Genomic DNA, 22,995 nt, shown 5'->3' with positions numbered 1-22,995 from the left:
AATTTGAAATGGGCATGAAAGTTTGCCTGTTTTCTTTTCTTTTTGGAGGACTTTCTGTTGTTGATGTTGGGGGTTTTGTTGTTTGTTTTATGATTATTTGTTTTGTCATGATGTTAGAACAAATGAAGGCTGTTCTGGATAAGTACTGAAACTTGCCCTCCTCTCCAAACATGTGACCATGTGCACACATGCAAGAAACATCCTTAGTCTGGGGGTACTTTATAGTTGCAGTCACTGACACAGGACAGGCATCTTCAGGTTGCTCACTGCTTATAAATGGAGACATTTGTACAATGACATTTTCCAGCTTGAAAAGATGTGCAGGTGTTGTCTTAGTTATTTTGTAATAATCTACAGTAGAAGTTCAGGGAAAGAGGATGTAATATCAAGTGACAACACTTGATGAATTATATATATATGTGTGTGTGTGTGTATATATATATATAAAATTTAGTCTTAAAATGTAGAAGGCAAGCAAACCTTTGAGTATCCATCTGTATTGAAAAAGGCCAGCTTTTTCTGAAATTCTTTCATTCTTTGTTGAATTTAAAGTGTCAGACTAAATACTTTGGATGAAAAAGCACCTGTGATAAATCTTGATATCGGGACTGCTTCTTTACTGAGTAGCTGACTTTAGTGATAATTCCATATGTGTCACTGGAATCTTTGGTGATGCCAGGTATTTAGTGGACCCAGTGTAAGCCATCAGTCTTTTTCTTCCTTGGTTAAATAATATTTGCTAGTCACTTTCATCAGCATTTGAGATCTTTTCCGCTTATTGTTCTCGGGTTTTTTTTGTTGGCTCTAAATATCAAGTTGCAGCTGTGGTACATTGGACATCCACAAACCTTACATATATACTGATGCCTTTACTTCCCATTCAGAGCACAATAAACATAGCAGTGTGCATTTATGGTGAATAAATGTCATATAAATGAATTGATAGTGTATTTTTGGGCACAGCAGCCTTCATTACCTTATTTGATTCAACACTTAAAGAGAACCCAGGGAACAAATTTGTGAAGTTTAATGCATTTATTTGCTGCAGGAAAAAATAGAAAGTAAATATTTGATAATAGCATTTTTACATTTGTAGTCCCCCCATTAGATCTTTACAGGAGAATGTAACACCTGATCACACTGAAAAAAATGAAACTCTTTGCTTTTGTAGCGCCATTTCCCTGCGTTTTTGCCTGTGTCATCCATGGCATTCTCAAGTGCAGCTTTTGATGGCCACAAAGAACACGGGAGCTGTGGGTTCTGTGTGGGTCCCTAGCACCAGAGGATGTTGTGTGGCTGGTTCCAGGGAGCCCAAAGGGTTAAATGCAGTTCAGCTTTTCCTCAGCTTTCTGGGAACCTGGCAGTGGCTTTCTTTCAGTTGCTTTGTAACAGGAGGAACAATACCTGAATTCAGCCTTGGGTTGTGTTGGAGAGGGGGAAGGATTCAGGTTATAGTGTCAGAGGCAGCAGTTGCTCTTGGGCAGTACCAGCAAGTGCTTCACCCTCTGGCTGAAAAAAGGGGAATGTTAACAAGGCAAGTCTCAGATAAGACCATATGTATGTAGGGTTTTGTTGTTATTTAATCCATTTCTCTCTGCTTGTGGTTTTCTTTTTAGCTAAATTAATCATGCTGTTTTGAATAGGCTGCATTCTGCCACTGGGAACTGTAACTCAGGCTCTGGCTGGTGATGAGCCAGCCTAAAAACAGGGGGACACAGTTTTTTTGTGGCTTGCACTCAGGCAGGAGTTCAAGAGTCTTGTCACTTGGAAGAAAATAAGCATTTAGAAACTAAAAGTAGAACCCCAAGCCTAGATAATGATAATGAAAAATAACCTCTGAAAATTCTTACAGTAAGATATCATTCTGTTAGTCAACTGAGTGGAAATTATGTTTCTGAATTAGTGTTTAACAGTTTATTTGTGAAGGAGGTGAACATGTTTATGGCTACTGATTGTATGTCATCAGTGATTTCTTCAATGAGCTGCTGTTACTAAGGACCACCAAGATGGTTTGGTCAGAGGAGGCTGCATGGAATCTCATGATTGTTTCAATTTTCCAGATTTTCTAATTTCTTTTAGAGAAGGATTTGGGTTGCATTCCAAGAAACAAGACCAAAAAAATATCCCACCAAGAAACCAACTTGCCATAAGGATAAACAGGTTGGTGTTTGGTTTCTGAGTTACACATTTCTCCACATACAAACATTGTTTTGTCTGGAGCAGGAAGATGCAGCAGTGGTAGTTGAGGCTCTGTTAAGGCTGCCCCTCCCAGGTGCTCAATATGTTTGAATGTGATGATCCTTAGGACCTAACCAAGGCCCAGGCACAGGGTGTGGAGCATCTTAGGCTGAGAAGTGGGGAAGCAGGAGGAGCAGGAGAATTGTAGAGGACAAGGGGATGTAATGAGCCACAGTCAGGAGCTGCTGCTCTACTCCAAGGCAATAGGCACAAACTGAAACACAGGAGGAACATCAGGAAATGCTTTCTTACTGTGAGGGTGATGAGTGCTGGCACAGGTTGCTCAGAATGGTGGTGAAATCTCCATCCTCAGAGATGCTCAAAACCTATCTGGACACGGTTCTGGGCAGCCTGGCTGAGATGGCCCTGCTTGAGCAGGATGTGGGACCAGATGGCCTCCAGAGATCCCTGCCACCTCAACCATGCTGTGATTCTGAGTTGTGAGGAACATGGAAAAGTGAGGTTGTAAGGGACATGAATAGAGGTTATTTAAGATTTTTGCATTGGGAAAGACTTCTATTCAGCCTTTCTCCCCCAAAAAATTCATATTTTAGTATATTAAAGATTAAAGATTTTATCACATATGTTTAATTAAGCTAAACATTTTTACAGTACTGAACTTTCATACACTGAAATACACAGCTTTTTAATAAAACAAGATTCAAGGAAGGCTCTGAGGAGGACTTCTGGCCAGAGAGGCTCTTATGTCAGATACTATCTCAATCAATAATCTATAATTTTTTGGAACATGCTGTTGCTTTTAAGAACTTGTTTCAAGTCCAGTTATAAGGCTTTCAGAACACATCATTACAGAAAAGCGTTGCTTTAGCAATGTTTGGGAGAAGCATTTAGCAATGTTTCTGTTTTTAAAGGCTTTAGTAGTAACTTTATCATGCATTTCAGGCAAAAAGTGTGATTTCAGGATACAGTACTGCAATTATCATTATTAATTTGAAACACAACAAGCTTTAAATAAAATTTTTTAACTTGCATGAGAGCTAATGGTTCCTGTGAGCAACTAGCTAACCAGTTCATATACAGGAAGAATGAAGAGCAGCATGAGGGCTTATATTGGCTGAATTTGTCCTGATAGTTTAGTGGCTTGTTTAATACTTTATACGTCCAGCTAATTCCAAAATGGTCACTTTTTCTTCTTTAACAAAAACAAGCAAAAAATTTCTCCACTGCGTCTGTATGATTTATACTTGAACTGGAAAAAAAAAGGTTTCCCATTCAAAAACTACTGGCAAATGCAAAATCTAAATTATTGTAAAAAGAGGCATTATTTATATCACTTCTGAAGATGTAAGACTCTTGGGATTTAACTGTTCAACTGCTGTGTGGGAAACATACATCTCTAGCAGTATTTGGTTTAGGAACTGAAATCTTGGTAGTGATTATTGAGGACTTTAAGGGAAGGGAGAAGGCACCTAAGAGCAACCTTCTTAACATTGAATTGTAGGTTTTACCAGTTCAGCTACTGGAATTATATTTATCTATTTTTATATATATTATGGTTTTTTGTTAGAGCTTCATAGGAAGGTATTAAATCTACTCAGTAGAATAGGTGTGTGTGTCTTTATGAAGGACATACCATTGAAGCCTATGTTTCAGAAAGAATTCTCTGCCAAGATAAGTTCTATTTGGATGATTTGGAGAGTTCCAGTTCCATGAAGAACGCAGCTTAGTGACTTGAGATTTTGCACAGCATGTATTGCGTGTGTGCATTAATGTGTATACACATAAATTGTTTCTAGTACCTGAAAATATCTTCTAAGAGCTAGCCAAAATTAGCTGCACTTTTCATTGCTGAAATTGGTTGAGTGTAGTTTTGTTCCTACACTTAAATTCTCTAAGTTGTTTAGGACTGTAAATTAAAAAAAACAAACAGAGAAAGGTGGTGACAAGATCATCTTTCTAAACGGCACTTCTAAGTCACTTCTTTAAAGTGATCTTTTAAAAACATGGATTTTATGCATCCCAAATGTATCCTCCAACTGTGAACACTAGATTAAATTAATTCTTTAACATTTCATATGAGAGAGGCAGATGCACTGCAAATGAAGTAAAAAGATCAAAACTGAAGGTAAAATAAGAATAATTTATCCAACTAATACGTACATGTGATTAGTTTTATCTCATAGGCTGCAGGATAATGCTGTTATTTTTTTTGTAAAATAAGAATTTTGTGGAAATCCTTGCCTGCTTTCCTAAGAATGTGTTTTTCTTAACAGAATCACATAAATGTTTGTTGATATCTCTAAGTATCTACATATTTTATTTCTGAGAAAACTAAGTTTTGTATAATACATATTCACTCCTTGAAAAACCTCCCCCACTGCTTCTAAAATGTTAAAGCTGAGCACAGGGATTTAGCCATACAAGTTCTATTGAGATTAATTGGATTTGTATGGCTAAATCCATGCACTTCTTTGGAAAATATTGCTGTCCCTTGTATATAAAATATAAATATATGTTTACAAATACAATATCACAAGAAATATTTGGACAGAACAGTAAAATCAGGTTTAATTTATGTTCAGAGATGAATAAGTTTTGGTTTTCTATAAACTAAGGGTTCCTGTTTAAGTATACTGAGTGAATACTAAGCATGTGCTGTGCTTGCCTTAGGGCTTCATTTTTTTTAAATGCGTGAAGCATTTACATAGGAGTCTTCTGTACTTCACTCAGGAGGGGGAAGAGCATTTCTGATTCATTAATCCCTTTTTCTTTTTCTAAGTAAGTGGGTCCTTCACATCATGCACTCAAGAGGTGTAAAATATACAAAGAAGTGGGAGGGACAGGCAGAATGATGCCTGGGTTGCTATAAGGTATAAATTCAAAATCTGTTTCTATTTGCGAGAAGAAAAATAGCAAGGGGAAAAAAGGGCAGCACTAAATCTACTGCATGTGCTTGCATGATATGCAGGTTTGGGATAATTATTTTCTCTCTTGTTCAATAAAGTGAGTTGTTACCATGGTAACATTTATATTGCACAGTTTCTCTGTTATAAAATAAATGAGAACAGTTTTAGAGTCAGAAAAGTCTTTGTATGGAACCTTTTTATTTTCTGTATTTTTAAGTGCAGAATTGTATCTTAAAATTTTCTTGAGATGAAAAAGTTTTGGTGCACTTTCCAGAAAAAATTAGTCAGCTTTTAACAGTATGTAGTGCTTTTGCAGGACAAAGATGTGCAAGATCTGGTTGTAAAACTGAACTCAGCCATCAGGCAGATGCAGACTGCCCGGCAGCTCAGAGGAATGGTCTGTATGTCCTGATCCAATAACCAGCTCCTGACAGTGACACCTTGCCTGTATTGATGTGCCACCTTGGATAAGATGTGCTGAGAACCTCCTAAAAAGTGGGTCTGAGTCTCCAGTGGCAGAGGGGCAGGTGCCCAGGGTGAGTGTTCAGAACCAGAGCATACCCTACATAGTATTTTGGTCTCTGCTGCTTGTGCTCCTCTTACTGAGGAATAGCAGACTGCTATCACCACTTCCTGACCAGCTGGTTCTTTGATAGGGTGGTTTTTCAACATTTGCTGTCTGCAGTGCAGATTCTGAAGTGGACATTTTAAAATATCCTTGAGCAATACTCTTCTTTCTGAAGAGATGCCAGAAGATAACCACAGGAGCTACTTGATAGAATGGTTGATTGGAATGACAGGTAGCTTTTCATCAGGCCCTAATGGTGTCTTTGCCAATCATAACTGCTTCTCTTTGTTCAGTTTTGTTTTTCTCCTGCATTTTCTCACTACAGTAGGCATTTTAGTATGAGGTGACTTTTTAATCTGTTGAGATCAAAAGACTTCATTGCTTTCTTGATTCTGTCCTGTTTTTTCACACCTTTCTGTTGATCTCTTGTATGGATTTTTCAGTTTAGTGATCAGTATAGTATTTTTGAGGGATTAAGCCATTTTAAAGTGATTTAATTTTAATATTCAAAAAGTCCAGATTTATAATAACTGAGTATTATTGAAAAGTCTTGACACAATGATTATTCACAAAGTAGAGTGGCTATCACAACTATCAACTCCAAAAAGAAACAAGTTCGTTAATCATAGAAACAATTGTTCCTTGACTACACTGTAATCCACTTAAACTAACATAGGATACCTCCTGGAGGTTCTTTTATGCTTTTCAAATCATTGATTCATTAAACTTGGAAAAGACCTCCAAGTTCATCAAGTCCAAGCTTTAACTGAACACCACCATGACTACTAAACCACAGCACTAAGTGCCATGTCCAGTCATTTCTTGAACACTTCCAGGGCTGGTAACTCAAACACCTCCCTGGCCAGCCTGTGCCAATGGCTGACCACCTTTTCAGTGAAGAAATTATTCTTGATATCCAACCTGAACCTCCCCCCTGGTGCAGTGTGATGCCATTTCCTTTTGTCCTCTCCCTGGCTGCCTGGGAGAAGAGATCAATCCTCACATGGCTTCACACTCCTTTCTGGCAGTTGTAGAGAGTGAAAAGGTCTCCACTGAGACTCAGCAGCCAGGAAGGTGGCTGCACTCTCCTACACATCAGCCTGCAGGGAATGCTGTACAAACTGCCCTGCCACATCCTGTCTGTCCTGTTTGCCCATCCTTTTCACTGTGCTCTCTAGAGCTCTTCAGATCTCCCTCAGGTGCTCTGCCATAACCCTCCCCACGTCAGCTTCCCTCACAAGAGCTGCCAGGTCCTGCTGGATCTCTCTGCTCTCTCTTGGGTTTCCCTGACTCTGGGAAGTCCCTGCTGAATGCCTTTTTTGCTCCAGAAGTTACTGTAGCTACCAGCCATGTAGGTGCTGTCACCACATGCCTTCCCCACTCCTGAATGCCATGGAAATTGCCTTGTGCAGCATGTCACTATTTTACACTCTATCCCATAAATGATTTGCAAATATGTAGGAGCAGTATAGTCAATGTTTGCTAACTGCACAAATTTTAACACTCTGTGTATATAGCAAGATCTTTTTAGGACTCTTAGGAGTGGTTTTGTCTTTGACTATTTCTGTCTATCTAATAGACAGAATTATCCTTGAATGCTGTAAAGGTAGGAGAAATATTTACTGACTGCATACTGTTACTAAGTCTCTAGCAGTTATTCCCTTCCCACATATCCTTTGTCTAATCCATTGGCCAGCCTTGTGGCAGCACACTGGTTCACTAGTTCATTGGTTGCCTTGGTTGGCTTTTTCCCCAACACATGTGCCTGCCAGACAGGAATGTCAGAAACTGATTTTTTTCCAGGTTAGAAAAGCTAAGTGCTACATGGCATAACTAGCAGAATTTCACAGTTGCATTAAAAGGTGACACAAACTGCATAAAAAACTAGTGTTGTGTTAGAAGAACACAGTTTTTTGATTTACAGTTAATTGCTGACAGATGATGTTTCATGCTGACAGATGATATTTCGTGCTCTTTATCTGATAAAACCAAGTATAACTGAATAAGAGATGGAAAACTGGTAGTTTTGACTGCTTTGTATGTTATCTGTGTAAGGCATATAAGGATATTTATAGATATCTTTGAAGTTGCATCTAACATATTTAATGGGTCATTGAACATAGATTTTTAATATTTTATGACTTTTCAATTCATGGTTGGCTGAAAGCTTTGCTTTCTCTAGAAATGGATGTTATGAATTTATAGCCTCTATTGTAGCATATCTAAACTTACACATTTCTTTAATGAAAACAACACTTCTCCCTGTAGATTACAACCATCACTGTATGCTGTTACAATAGGGCTTGTTTTGTTTTCAGGCATCTAGAGGGCTTCTTGAGTGACAGTCTTCATCCTGGCCTTTCCCTTCCTTCTGGTGGGAACCAAATGCTGTAGATTTAGTAATTAAGAGTAGAATATTCTCCATGAAGCTATTTGGTTTCCTGGCAAGCTCAGAGAGGGAAGATTCCAGATATATCCATTTCCTAGCAGCACAGAGTGACGTTCAGGAGTCCACTCTTCCCTTGTGCTGCGTGGTGACATTTGGCTAGCCTGGAACTGAGACTTACATTCATCCTTGGCCCTTAGTCTGTTCTCCTTAAGGGTACCTGTAAACAAAGGTGCAGGAATATGTTAAACTTAAGTGTCCTGATTTTGTTAGGGAAGTGTTCCAAACAGAAGTGTAACTGGTGCTCTCAGTTGCTCCTGTACAGGAACTTGGTAACTCTTGGTTTCTCTAGGCTCCAACATCCCTTACCAAATAAAATTCTAATTACTGTCTTATATGAAAGTAAATCAGGTGTTTGAAGTTTTTTCTTTTCCTCTGTTGGATGGCATAAAACCTAGTATGTCTCACTGCCATATATTGCTGAGAGCTAGGCAGTTTTGTTATTTCTAATCTCTTGATGTGCAGCATTATAATAAATTTCTCCTCCAATGTGTTGATGAGTGCATTAACGTCACATATCAGCAATCTTTTTAGCTCCAGTTTGACAATACAACAGCAGCATGAAATTTCATGTTTCAACAGGTCAGATCCCTGTGTGTGAACAATTTTTTACCTAATTACTGAAGTTAAGAACACTAGGACTGGCTATGGCAGGAAATTTTTCTTCCTTACCATTTTATTACACACTTCCCTAGGCATCTTTTGGTAGTACTTTCAAGAGGCAGCAGATTGGACCAGGAGGATCTTTGTTTTGTACCAATAAGTTGTACTTACACTCTTAAGTAATTGATGCAAGTTGTTTCTATTTTTTGGGTTTGGTACTATTTTTTCCTGTTACAGATCCACTAAAATTTGCAGAGTTTATCTCATCACAGTGAATGTGAATGTGGAGTTGATTGCAGTCTTCTGCAATGCATCTTGTGAGTAGTTGAGAAGCAGCATGCTACTGTGGAGTGTCTCTAAAGATCTGTTTTAACAATCTCAAGATTTAAAATCAGTGTATTTTTAAATTGTTATTTTTCAGAGCACACTCCCATTTGGGACTACAGTGTATTTTACCATTTTTCTATTATTGTGGTTGAAATGCCTGAGATCTGTTTTTCAGAAGTATTTGGGTCAAATATACCTGGAGTGGTTATTTTAATTAAAGAATTCTTAATATCTTGTTTCTTTTATATAATATTTGGATTGATACTCTTGAAACACTTCATTTCATAATAATCCAAAAATATACTGTAGTTAAGACACATTGAATGTCTTTTTTTTCTTGGAGAAAGCAATGTAGTTTAAACTTAAGAGATACTCCCGAACATCTTATTCTGAGCAATCTCTTTTAATTTCATTATTTCTGCTCTTGCCAACTACAAAAGACTGAATTTCATCCTCAGGACAGGTTTGAAATCCTAATTGCTTGAATTATTTTTTAATGCAAAAATGTATTTACAAACACAGCTTCTTCATATAACAGTAAAAGGCTGGTAACTGTGTACGCAGTTCTATAATTTACTGAAATAGCATTAAAAATTTAGGGGCCTTCTGTAAATATATCAAGTCCTATCAGTATCACAGGTACTGGGTGGTATTTCTAATGTTACTGTTTTCCTGTTCTTAATAGAACTGGACTTGCAATATCTAGAAATGTTGCCATTGTGAGACAGATGCAATAAATGAAGCGGGGGGAAGAGGCAAAATTTTCTAGATTTGGGGAATTAAAATTACATACTTGGTCAGTGGCACAAAGATTTGCTTCTGGAAAACAATCTTTGTGTTGCTTTCCTTTATCTTGTGAAAAAGCCTGCCTGGAACCTGAGACCTCTGATGCAAAAATGAATGAAGGTATGGCAGAAGGATACTTCTGCTGGCTATTGCCTGTGCCTTGAAAAATAGCCAGCCTTTGTCTGGTGTCCACTTTGTGAAGCTACCTGGCTTAAGTAATCAAGTTAACTGTAAACATCATTTCCCAAGTGTTCCTTTGACCATCTGTTACTGTCTTCTTTCTCAGATTTTGGAAATATGAACTAGAAAGGAGAGTAGTTTTGAATTCGCTGTCTCTAACTTGTATCTGTAGTCCTTCTGCTTAGGAGTTATGTGTTGCCTGGTTGTTAGGAAGTAAAGTAGATGTACACATCTTCAACAGATTGCAGATACATTCAGATCTTGGGTTTGAGTATCAAAATTAACTCCTGTCATCACTTCCAAGGATCTTAACAAAATTCTGAAAATATTTCCAAATAATCCTCAGGTACAGAAAATAATTTGCTCCTTTCAGAAAATACCACATTAAGCAAATTTCTGGCATGCCTTTCATGCCTTTGTAAAGTACTTTAATTGATCCTCAAAGTGAGGGAACTGACTCAGAAATACTGATTTATCCATGCATCACTCTGTAGAGTTTTTATATTTCTTTTTAAAGTTGATGAGCAGAGCGAGGCAAAGAGTGTTGTGAACTGCCTTTTATTTTCCTTCTTATTAGGCAAATTGATTAATGCTAAAGTAAATGTGCTGAGAGAAAAAAAGGAGCTTTTTCTTAATTTCTGTGTTGAATAAAAATAATGAAAAGAAAGCAAATTCATTAACATTTTGAAAGATTCCTCTAATATTAGGTCCCAAATGAATAAATTATTGAACTGCTTTTAAAAAGTGATGTTACTGTAACAATGAGTGGGCAAGGCTAATCTGTGCAAATGCTTTTGAGATATTAGGAAGGTTTTCAGGAGATGGTGCGGGAAGCTGGATTTTCATCAAGTGGGGTTTTTTGTTTTTACAAAGACTGCAGAGTATGGTGAGAATACAATAACTAATAGCGAGAGAGCCCTTGCAGAGGCCCAAGAGAAGGTTAAAAGGGGAAAGAGTGGTAGGATGCAGAAGATGCAGAGTATATACTTTATCTTTGATGGATGCATCACAGCAGGCACATTAAGTCAGACCGAAAATGGGCTTACCCACTGTTTCACCTCTTAGACAGTAAAACTGTCTGACTACTTCTAAGTAATATCAAATGAGCAGGAAAAATTTCAGACTAGAAAGCAGAGGATGAGCATAGTCTGTGTAAGTTACAACTTCTTATTACCTGTGGCTTAAATGCCTGCCACAGAGGTGATATTTGCATTCAGCAGCCCATGGTTTTATTTGCTTCCATGAATGTGCCCAGTGGCTTTCTAAACTCCTCAAAACTCTCTACCCTGTACTGACTTTGTAGAGGCAAAGTGTGTTACAGATTAACTACAGTTTTGGATGAAGAATACTTCCTTCTGGATTTCTTGTTTACTTTTTTAAATTGCCTTTTTGGTTTCCTGGGATGATTCCTGGATCTTAATTCAGTGTCCCCATTTTAGAAAATAGATGGTATTTTTAGAAAAAAATATGGTATATTTTGTTTCTGTTTCTTTAAATTGCAGTTTTGGGAAGAGACTATGTGAGGAGTAGAGATAATGGGAAAGTGCAGAGAAGAGTTGAAAGGAAGCTGTACTGATGAGTCAAGATTTGCATCTAGTGAGAGTCACTAAACAAGCCCTAGAAGACAGACTGCTTATTGAAGAGAAAGTATTCGAAAATATGAATAGAGCAAGGGTAGGAAGTGTCTTCTTGAAATAGAAAAATACATTTGCTTTTCTTGAGATTGAAGGGAAAAGCCACAAGGGAGGGCAATTGCAGGAGAATGGTCTAGAGAGAAGGCAGATTCTAGTGTGCAGAAAGGTGTTTTGTGGTCTGAAAGACAGAAGAGGATGGAGTGGTACAGAAAAAGGAGAGGGAAAGGAAAAAGGTAAAATATACATTTATCCCATGATTAAGTGTATGGAGTGGGCACTGTTTCTTGTCAAGCATCATTCTGTGTGAATGAGATACAAAACGTAAGATCAAGTAGAATAAGGAAGTGGAAGTGAGCGATGATTATACAATGGAGAAAATATCATGTGAGAATGGTTCTAATGACCTGTAGAATAAAAACCAGAAGAATTTTCTAATAAAATTCAATGTTATATGCCTTGGGCTTAATAAACATTTCTGTTCTGAAGAGACACAAGAAATGTCTTTTAGGTGGTGAGTAGAATACAAACTGAATGGGTTTAACATCAAGAAATTCAAGGCCATGTACTTGAGGGTAAATAAACATTTCTTCTGGATTGTGTAAAGGAGCTTTTGGCTGTCTTAATAAATGACCAAATGACTGATATGATGAAGCTTGGAAAAAGCAAATGGAGTCACTTGTTTAAATCTGTAAATCACGTAGATTTGCCTTGCGTGAAATGAAATCAAGGTCCTGGAGACTCAACACAAAATAATGAGGTAATATTTATGTGACAGCAACATAAAAATCCCAGACGAATCTGGGACAAAGAAAGACATCAAATGCAAGCACTCATAAAAGAAACTGCAAAGCAGGCTGGGTCACTGTGTTTGCCCATTGCATCCTGCACAGCCACCTGTGTGTCACCAAAGAGAGGGGCACAGGACACTCTGGAGCAGCACTGAGGCTGTGGCTGGGTTTGTTGGTGTCTCTGTTAATATCAGAAACATTGTGACTGTGTTCATAATGTAGTTTAAAAATAGAGTTGGATTGCTTTAAGCTGAGATAAAGGTAAAATACCTAGCTGAAGCATGTCATAATGAATGTTTAACTGCAGGCTTGAAGGCTCTAAGTAATCTGGAGGGGTGTACCTCCTGTTGTATTTTTTTAGTGCATTAAAAGCCTTGTACAAAATGTAATTCACTATCAAAACCTGATTGTTTTGAACAAGCATTCAGAAAAATGCTGATTTATTTTTAATAATTTTTATAAAAACAATTTTGATCAAGTACTGTTTTATATATAGTTGTAATGCTTCTATGGTTATCTTTCTGTGCGAGCTTTTCAAACAAGGCTGACATATGAGCATACTTTGGCTATAATTTTCATTAAAATAATTTTGAGCGGGTTTTTTTATGCTCACATAATTTGTACTAGGGTCATTGAATTTAACTCCAGGAGAGTATTGCACAGTCATTTTGACTGAAATGTGTTTTTTAAATGGTATTGGGTGTTCCAAGTGCCGTGTTGCGTAGCAGAGGTTTTTCCATGTGCCCAAATGTGACTGCTGGCAGGGGTAGGTTTTGATTAAGTGCACAGGCTTTGAGAGCTACAGGATGATGGTGCTGCAAAGCACCATTCATGTGACTGTGAAAGAATGTAGTACCCTTGTCTGACAGTGCTGAATATGGAAAGTTCTTCATTTCTTGATGTGTTTGACGTTCAGAACCTGTGTGACAGTAAGCCAGACTGAAGAGTTAGAATTAATTTTACATCTTGGGCAAGATAATTGAATATTGTAAACTGTGGAGATGAAAAAAACCACACAGATCATCTAGTATATTTCTGCCACTTTGAAATTGTTCCTCCTTTCATTAATATTTTTCCAGTCCAGTTTAAAATGTACACTTCATGAGATTTGAATCACGTCTCTGAGGAAGCAGCTTCCCCTCCACCCCAAATAGTCAGCATCATTTTCTGTTTAATCCTATGGATTTGAGATATGTTCCACACTTTGCCCAGACTTTCCTAGATAGTCTGTCATTGCTTACCCAAACTAACCATGCATTTCCCTGTGTCATGGGTTCTAATTCTGCTCATGTTTGGCACCTCAGTGAATATTTTCTGGCTTCTTGTGGTGTCCTCGGGAAGAGCCTGGCCTTTCTCTGCAGACAGCCCTTCCTTCTGGAATCCTTCTCACTTCCACACAGCCATGTGCTCACAAAGCCAGTCTTTGTGTCTGCTTGGGGAATGATGCAAGGCCCATCTGTTAGTCCAGGCTGATAGGAAAAAAGCTGCCTTGAAGGATGGCTTGTGGGTTGCTTGTTTTTTCCAGAGGTTTCGATGTCCGTGCCTGACCAATGAATCTCCAGAAGCAATCTGAGCGGTCATTCCTCCTGGGGACAATTATCTGCTGTGCTTTTGTGATTATTCTCACCTTGGATCCAAGATTTCAGCAGCAGGTTTCTCACACAAATACATTTCAAAGCAAGTTCCATCATCACTTATTTTCAAACATACTGGTAAAACCTGTTTCTCTACATCTTTCAGATCAGAAAGGGTTTTTTTTCTGATTTTCTTGTTATTCCTGTAGAAAATTTCCTTTAATTGTTAATTTTTGCTAGTGTTAAATCATCAGCAATTTAAGTAATTTTACAAATAACTCGAATTTTTCTTTCAACTGTAATTTCTTTTGTTCAGAGGATTCTCAATAAATATTCTTTCTTATATCACCCACACAGTTTTTCTGGCTTGTTTCTAGTCTGTTCTTGCCAGATGTTTCTTCTCAAGCTTTTGTGATAATGAAATGGAGCCGCTGTACTCATGATATTGAAAAAAAAAAAAAAAAGGGAAAAAAAAAACTCAAAAGCAGTGGTGTATTTTTGGCTAAGTGCAATTAGTTTGGCATTCATATTTTTCCCATCTGTGTTTCAAACTTTTGATGTGTCTTAATTTAAGAACATATTGCCTCCAAAGTTTTGTAATACCTGAACTTTTGAAGTAGAAATTGTTTTTCAGTGCTTAAGTTATATGTGGTACCTGGAACTGAAGTGTTAACAAGACATGAATATTGGTGAATTTTAAAATGATGCTACAAATACACACTGAAACCCAGTTCATTCCACTGTATCCTGCTTTACTCAGATAGGTAGGCCCAGAGAGATTGCAATTTTATGAAAAATAGTTCAGCTTCAGAAGCAGAGTGCAAGTTAGGTCTGGTGATGATTTAATACTGTACATGGCTTTTTCTTCTTCCTGCCTTTGCTCCCACCCCAGTTATCTGTCAGACATTCAGTAGAGGTGCTCAAGCCTCTTGTGTCAGAAGGGATTTGGACCTTCTGTGTCCCAGAAGACTTATGAACTGTTTGGTGAGGACAATCATCTTTTATTTATTGGGTCTAGATTCAGCACTGGATATTAGAGAATCTACCACATCTACCACAATTCAGTCTTTTCTATCAATTTATTGCACAAAATGGGTGTTTTGTCCATTTCTGTGGCTAACAGCAGCAGAACTCTCCTGCTATATTATATAAGGGAAGAAAAAATTAGAAGTCATTGCTTTTTGAACTCTGTTGCTGGTTTTGATTCTTCCTGAACCCACTGAAAAAGCTGTGCAAACAAAGCTCCCGGCTGCTGCCCCTCAACAGGCAGGCTTTTGGACTTGTCCTTAGGAGATCTCTGCCTTTCTCCATGTACAGGCCAGGCATCTGTAACTACTGCAGGTTTAATTCTACTCCAAAGACTAAAAAGTTAGGTTTTTTACTTCTAACATTTGGCTGTCTGTAGGAAAGCTGGTCCCTACTTACTCCCCTTAGATGCATGTTCTTTCCCTTTGTCTCTACTGAGCCTCTTTGGAGATAAAACTGTTTCTTGCCTGCATGAATTGAAAATGGCAGTTTTCTCTACAGCTGTCTTTTTAAGTGGTCTCAGGGTCAGGACTTGTTGTTTCTGCACTCACTTCCCTGTGATGACATTTATTAAGTGTTGTGAAAGAAAGAAGTAAAATGTTGCAGTTTCCTAAGTAAGTTCATTACTCTGATCATAAAGAGTAAAACTAGTCTTTATTTATTTTGTAATTTGGTATATTAGCTTTATTTATTTCATAATATTGTATATTGAGTCTTTGAGTTCATTTCCTAAGAATGTTAATGCACCTTAGTGTCCAGGCTGATGTTAGTTCAGATTTCTTGAGTCAGCCTTTAGTAAGCAGTTTTACATTGCTGACCTCATGTTACTTGCAGATCATTTGGTGCTAGTTGGAAAACAAAATGTAGAATTTGTTGAAGTATTTGTACTGCAGCAGCAAAGTCACTTTTACATCCCACATAAAACTCAGTTGAATCTGCAAACTGTGCAGACTTTTTCTGTGGTCTTAAGGAACTTCAAGGAACCCTCCTGCTATTCCTTCGCTGGTGATTTCTGAATGTGAGACCAGCTGCGAGTGCATAGTGCAGAAGTGATTTGCCAGTATTGATGCACCTGGGTGCAATTGTTACAGCAGATTCCTCCATAATCAATATGGATTTTGTTGAATGAAGAATGGAGAAAAATGTACTCTCATAAGTATTTTAACAATATAAAATCTAACAAGTTTGAGGTTTATCCCAATCCAGTGATACGTGCAAAGTAATTAATGAGCTAGAATCTGAGCCATTTGCTGTATACTAATTCAATTTTCTTTAGTTTTGTCAGTGCTAAAATTTGGTAAAACACGTAATTTATAGATCTGAAGTGAGTAAATGGAATTTGTTTTTGTTTAAGGAATGCTGGTCTACACATAGTCACAAACTCCAAAGACTTTTCAGAATTTTGGCATCTAAACTATTGTTGTCTCATGCCTTATGAAAGAAGGTTAAGTTGTTAAAAAAATTACTTCATTCTTGGGTACCATATTTTTTTCTGTTCTCCATAGGCAGGTATCATTTTTTTCTCTTTTATTATTCCTGCCTCCTACAAGCATTGTCACAAATCTGAAAACCAGGTGTACTTCCAGCAAAAGAGTGGGGTTATTACTGAGTAAGGATTATTTTTTATTGATACAGCTTGCTGATGCTTTTTATAGCAATGTGCTTCCTTGAACGTTTGAACTGACACTTTCCTGAAATACATTATTCTTGAGGAATTCCTTACTGTCCTATTATCATTACTCAGAAGTAGGTCATGGTTGGCTGGTTTTTTGAAAATGAAACCTGTGGCCAGATACCATTTTTTCACAGAATATAACCTCATTGCCCTGTATTGTCTGTGGTATCTATTGCAAAGGCCGGGGAAAAATTTTCTTTTCTGCTTTTACTTCTTTCTTTCCCTGATATCTTGGATAGATGGGGAGACAATGGAATCACTGTAGTCTCTCTTCCTAACTGAGTCAGAATGGGCTGGCTCTTTTCAGTGGTGACACCCCATGACTTCACTTCAGTGGTGCCACAGCCATCACTGGAGGAACAAAGTGAAAAACTATGCTGGTACATTGTTATTTTGGTAAAATAATCAATGGCTCTGTCAAGACACTGTGTGTGTGTTTGTGGGCAAATTTCTCTCAACTCAGACCCTGCTCTTTTTAACATACAATCTTCCAGCCTTTTCTTTCCAACCTTCAGATTTCTTTTTATCTGGAGTAGAGTGAAACATCTGTCTGTTCAAAATGTGATATGATCTGGCACAGGAATATCCAACATTGAGTGGGAAAGTTCAAAAGGAGATCTTCAGGGATAAAGGAAAGAAAATCCTAGTCCTTCCTGACTGTCAGGCAGAGATTTGGAAAATGCTCAGCTCATTCCTATTATTCCTATTCCTCTGTTCAAAACTCCAGGATAACTTTTCGTATGAAGGGATGAAGGGTTTAGCTTTTGTCTATCACTGCTGGTGCTGAAAATGTAATGGCAAGATGTATGTAAATTCCTGGGTTTTCTAGCTGCAGAGCTATGTGAAAGTGAACAATGAGCAGGTGAAAGTGACTTTCCAGAGAAAAACGGGAATTATGCCAAATGGAAAAAAACCCCCAAAACCAAACGGAACGATAAATTGGCCACTGCTATTCATGTTAACAAAAATGACTAACATTACTAGTGTCTCTTGTCCGTAGATCACCTCTCTTGTGACACTGCAGCTGTTGTCCTTGGTTGGCCAGAATGACCAGCTTGATGGACCACGATACAAGTGTACTGTGTCTCTGGACTTCATCAGAGCTATTGCCCGGTGAGCCTGTTAAGAGTTCATTTACTGTTGCATGTGCTGACTTGAAAGAGACTTCAGACCAAGTATTTGCTCAGTCTATAGCTCTTTGCAGACCAGAGTAGAAAACCTGTGGATGTTTTCTAAGAATAACTGAATAAGTCATGTTATTTATAAGAAATGTTGTACCCAAGGTAAGTATAGTCCATTCCTGTTTTGAAAATGATTTATGTTACAGTGGCAGTATTTGTTACAGTAACATACTGTCTTTGTCCTTTGTAAAGGTCAGGGGCTTCATGTGAAAATACTGCTGTAAAATGTCAGTCCATTTCATTACTAAAAAGCACATTATGGTATTTGAATCTGAAATTATATTTGGTTCTTAACAGTGTTGTGCATATGATATAAAAACTACATAGGTTATAGGAATTCTTGCACATAGACTGTCTTGTGTGATCTGTTATTGATACAAGCTTATTCAGTAAGTGGATGTAAGTTCATCAGCATCTTTGTTTATCCAGAGCCTTCAGTCATGAAGTCTGAGAACAGTTCAAGATCCATCAGGAGAGATGGCAATAATTTGCAGACAGAAATACATGCAATACAAAGGCAACAGTCAGGCCTATGTCTCATATTTTATCTGTTGCTGCCACCTTATTAGCAAGTCTTGGTAAACAGTCTATAACCAGAACAGAGCCCAGAAATGATATGTGTCAAAAGGGAGAAATGTTCTCACAGCCAGCTCGTCTCTGTAATGTGGGCCTAAGGAGAAACCCGAGGTGTAGGCTGTATTCCATAACCTCAGTGCACATGTTGCTCTCCTGAGCTATTAAATACCCAGTAGCCTTGTCAGTAGATGCAACAGATACACTTATTTCAGTTTTCAGTTGGACAAGCTGTAGAATGAAACTTTGTCTGGCTCAGGTCTGGCTGGACCACACTGCCAGGACCTCCACAGCTTTGCTATGTCAGTTTGCTATTCCCGGCAGTAAAGTCACTTTGTGAGTGATGCCCTGAAAAAGCTCCCCCTGGAACCAAGCACATCAGACCATCTGCTCAGCAACATGGATCACCGTGTGTACAGTTATATATTGGGATATATCCTTGAATTGGGATACTTTGACAGCCCTTTCCTTGCAAGTTTGACATCCTTAGAAGTTTCAATGACTGCACTACAGTTGCTGGAAGGTAGAGACGGCCAGAAGACAGGACCAAAACTTGTGCTATGCAGCTCATGCTTATTGAAGAAAGTATTTGTCAGAGGCACTGATACTTCAAACCTCGGTGCATGGTAGAGTTTTAGCTTGCTTTCCTTTAGGTCTCATGTGTGTGTGAATGTGTATATATATGTATGTGTATAAACTGACTTTTCCTACGCATTATGAGGAAGAAAGCAGTTCTTTTTTTCTCAAAAGTAGTTTGCAGGTCTTTATTTGCTGCTCAGATAGGGCTATTTAAATTAGACAGACAGATAAATAGGTTTTAAAGTTGGCCTGTTCTGCTTTTCTTCTGTTTCTCCCTTTTTAAAAATCTTTATTTGTTCCTTTGTTAGAATTTTTATTAAAATACACTTTTCAGACCACAGTATTTATTACATCTTAAAGAGGATGATCTGTAAAAAGACAAGGTTTCATGAACTCATTAGAAATGAGCTTCTGTCATCCCTGGGTGGGGCTACTAGCTATAGGATGAAGGCCTGATCTTCTGTGCTTTAAGAAATTTCATTTTCTCACTGTGCAATAGTTTTGGTTGTATTTGTCACAGAGAAGCAACAACTTTGAAATTTCATCCAAAATACATATAAAGTAAGAAGCCCAGCTTCTGATTCTTCTTTCTCTGTTAGTGCAGTAGTACTAAAATAAGTTTGTTAGTCGCTAAAATCTTCAGATACCTCAGCCTGGTTACCATCTCAGCCTTTTTACTCCAGCATATTTCCTAATGAAAGGCTGAGGAGTGCAAAGAATGGGACAGAAAAGGATCCTCCCTCCCCACCCCCATTCAAGATGTTCAGATTGTCATTTCATTTTCTGTGTTTTTAAAGCAAAAGCGAAGTTTGCACTAAAAAAAAAAAAAAGACACCTGTTTTTGGAAAAGAGTAAAAAACTTGTGTCTCTTCCTGGTGGCTTTTACCATGGTAACTGTTGAAGTACACTGTCTCTTTTTTACCATGGAACCTCACGTCTGGCTCTATTCTGTGGCATATACTCAATCTTTGTGGAAACATCTCTGTGTTTTACCACATAGTTGTTTAACATTTAGCTGAAGGTAAAGTTAGATGTTTCTTTGTTAGAAATAATTTCTGTTTTAGGAATTTCAAATCTAAGTTTATAAATTTTCTCTAGCTGAAGTAGGGTTCTCTTAGTGTTTATTGGATATAATGGATCTTTTCAGAGAGTCTGTAATAAACCCAGTTGTTATGACAGGACAATTCTGTTTCATTTAGTTGATAAGGTCAGCATTTGTTAGTGTGTATGATTTTGTTTCTGTGGAAAGCCTTGTAATTAAAGCACTTGTTTTTGAGTGACACAATGTCACTCATGTGTAAGTCTAACAGTGGCAATTAATGTCTTTAAATTTGTCCCTGGATTAATAAATAGACTCCAACAGAGTATTTCCTGTTACGTATCTTGGAGATTTCTAAACTTTTTCTCTGTCCAAAATGATGTTTTATAAAAACTTCTTGAAAAGTGGGTTACAGACTGATGCATGAACAGAGAATATTAAAAGATTGTAGTCCAACAAATAAGAATTCAGCTAGCTAATCTCACTTAGCATTGTTAGCAGTTATTTTTGATCATTGAATACTTTTTTAAAAAAACCCTTTTAATTTTATACTTGTCATTATATGCAGTAATTTGCATTATTTATTCAAACAGTAAACCCTAAAGTCTGAGTGTTAGATTGTATAGAAGAATGAGTTTAGAGACAAAAAAAATAATTATATGTTTTATTCTACTGCTGTTTCATTTTGCCTACCATTAAAGTACAAAAGTGTACATTAAAATCTTCTATTCCATTGATTGGCATTCTTGGATTTTTCAAATTTAGCTATGAGCATGGGTCAACTACTGTCAAGACTGAAAGAACACAGGCTCCAAATGAGTACAGATGAAGGAGTACATGCTAAAACAGGTGGTTTGGGAGATGAACAAAACATTCAATAGCATAAAAGGTTGTTGCTTTGCATCACCAACTGGAACATCAAATTTGCCATAAGAAAATATAATCTTATTAATATTGTTATATTATTGAAATAAGAGTCTTCCTTTCTTTACTAGGAAGTTGCTACATTTATTTTCTAGAATTTTACAAAATTCAAATAATCGGAAGAGGGGTATTGTAAATAATGAGAGAAATTAAAAATTCATTAATCCTTGCTTGCATTTCTTTTGGGGAATTGCTTGATTTTGATTGTGCAGAGTGTCCTGCATGTGCTGTCTCCAAACAGGTTAAAGTCTTAGCACTGTTAAGATGATTGCTCTAATATACTGTGTTTTTGTTTACAGGACCGTGAACTTCGACATAATAAAGTACTTGTACGATTTCTTGTGAAAACAAGCTTCACAGCCATATGGACACTGTGACAATGACTAAGGCAAGCTGTGTTCATCTCTCTACTTAGCTGGCCAGCAAGAAGAGTATTTTGGCTCTTTTGGATTTGTCCAAACAGGTGCTGGCCCAGCATGGAACCTGATGAAAATACTCTGATTGGTCTGGGTGGATCTGAGCAGAGGACTATTTACCAGGGACCCTGGAGTATTTGGAAGCAATGTGTTAATTATAAACAGCAGGGTTTGAGCACAATCTGTTCTAGTCTTAATGATGTTATCTTAACACTGAAATTGCCTGAAACCCATTTACTTAGGACTGCATTTTGCTCTATGAACTCTCCCCAGTGCTTTGAACATGGCAGCAGCCGTTGTTTGTATGCCCAGTCTTTTCACTTCCTCTCCACAGGAATCTTTGCAATTGCCTGCCAAAGCAGCTTTTCCTGAGGCCACCATTTTAGGAGAGTGGAGTAGAAAAGTATAATAAACATAAGAACATATTTAAAAATCAAGCTGGTACAAATTCTTCTTTCTCTTCAGTAGTATGTAGGCAGACTGTTACCCTGTTATATGGAGATCACGATGGTAGGAAACTCCCAATTAGTCACCATATTGTCTTTTTCAGACCATTCATAAATGTTGACTATGAATGTATTTTTATGAAGCTCTGTCTTAAAAAATAATTGATTCTTAAACTTCTATCCCTATGTCAAACTTGAAATGTTTTATTTTTGCTTCAAAATTCTATAGTGCTTTTGTGCTCATCCAGTGTTAATTATAGTGCTGTGTGGAATGAACCTACTTTTAACCTACACACCACGTAATGGCTTTTGTAACAGCCTCTGTCCTGTACAGGAGGATGGCACAGCTGCCTTTTCATCAGGAAGGGAGAAATTCAACAGGTGACAGTCTTTCTGCAGCAACGCCCCAAAAGTGGTGGAACTGTGAATAGCCAATGTAGTATTGTAACATAAAACTTTGTCCTTGGAAATACCTGATGGAATACACTACAATTGCAGCTTACAAGTAGAAGACACACAATTTATAGAGCATGAAAATCCCCTAGTCCAGTTGGAGGCAATTGTCTTCATGAATCTGAAAATTTCAGTAACCCTCTTGAAAACTCCAGGTCCCACAGCCTGTTACTTAGATGTTTTACTTTTGAGTGTTCACCTTTGACTGTTTGACAGTGAAAGACCATGCCAGGTTCTAAGTTGAACATTATGGGTTTTTTTCAGGGAAAAATCATCAGTCTTCCCCCCTTGCTCTTATATTAGAAATGGTCAAATACTCTGAACATGGGTAGTCTTTATTCTTCTTTCTTTCTTTTTTTTTTCCTTCCTTTCTTAGTTTTTGTTTTCTTTTTTGTTGTTTTCTTTTTTTTCCCCCCAATTGTGGATGTGTAGCCATGCTTCTGGGTTGAGACCCAAGTGACAAAAGCATCCTTCTGGCCAAGCTCTGGCTTCCTCCCTCAGGGGAGTGTGAAAGGGCAGCAATGAGTCATCTCCGTGATCTGTTTTCCTTCCTACCGCTGAGCTGGATCAAACCCTGCACCTGTCCATGAGGTGGCAACATTTGTCGCACTTACTGAAGTGCTTGGATGTGAATACACAGCTTGTTTCAAAAATGTTTACTACCTGCTTTTG

The 22,995-nt window shown here is 37.7% G+C and overlaps 1 protein-coding gene across 4 annotated transcripts in view; it reads left to right on the top strand.

Moving 5' to 3' along the window:
• ORC5 (origin recognition complex subunit 5) overlaps positions 1-21,861 on the top strand; it is a 61,830-nt gene extending 39,969 nt beyond the window's left edge. For all 4 annotated transcript variants that reach the window (XM_064421964.1, XM_064421963.1, XM_064421962.1 and 1 more), the window contains 2 exons: positions 17,713-17,825; positions 21,308-21,861. In XM_064421964.1, the coding sequence (XP_064278034.1) occupies positions 17,713-17,825; positions 21,308-21,353 (159 nt within the window). In that variant the 3' untranslated portion in view covers positions 21,354-21,861. The remainder of the gene's footprint in view (positions 1-17,712; positions 17,826-21,307) is intronic.
• Positions 21,862-22,995: the final 1,134 nt, after the last annotated feature.

Source organism: Passer domesticus, chromosome 5 (genome assembly GCF_036417665.1).
Source record: "Passer domesticus isolate bPasDom1 chromosome 5, bPasDom1.hap1, whole genome shotgun sequence".
NCBI lineage: Eukaryota > Metazoa > Chordata > Aves > Passeriformes > Passeridae > Passer > Passer domesticus.
This window is presented reverse-complemented; position numbering and strand designations above follow the sequence as displayed.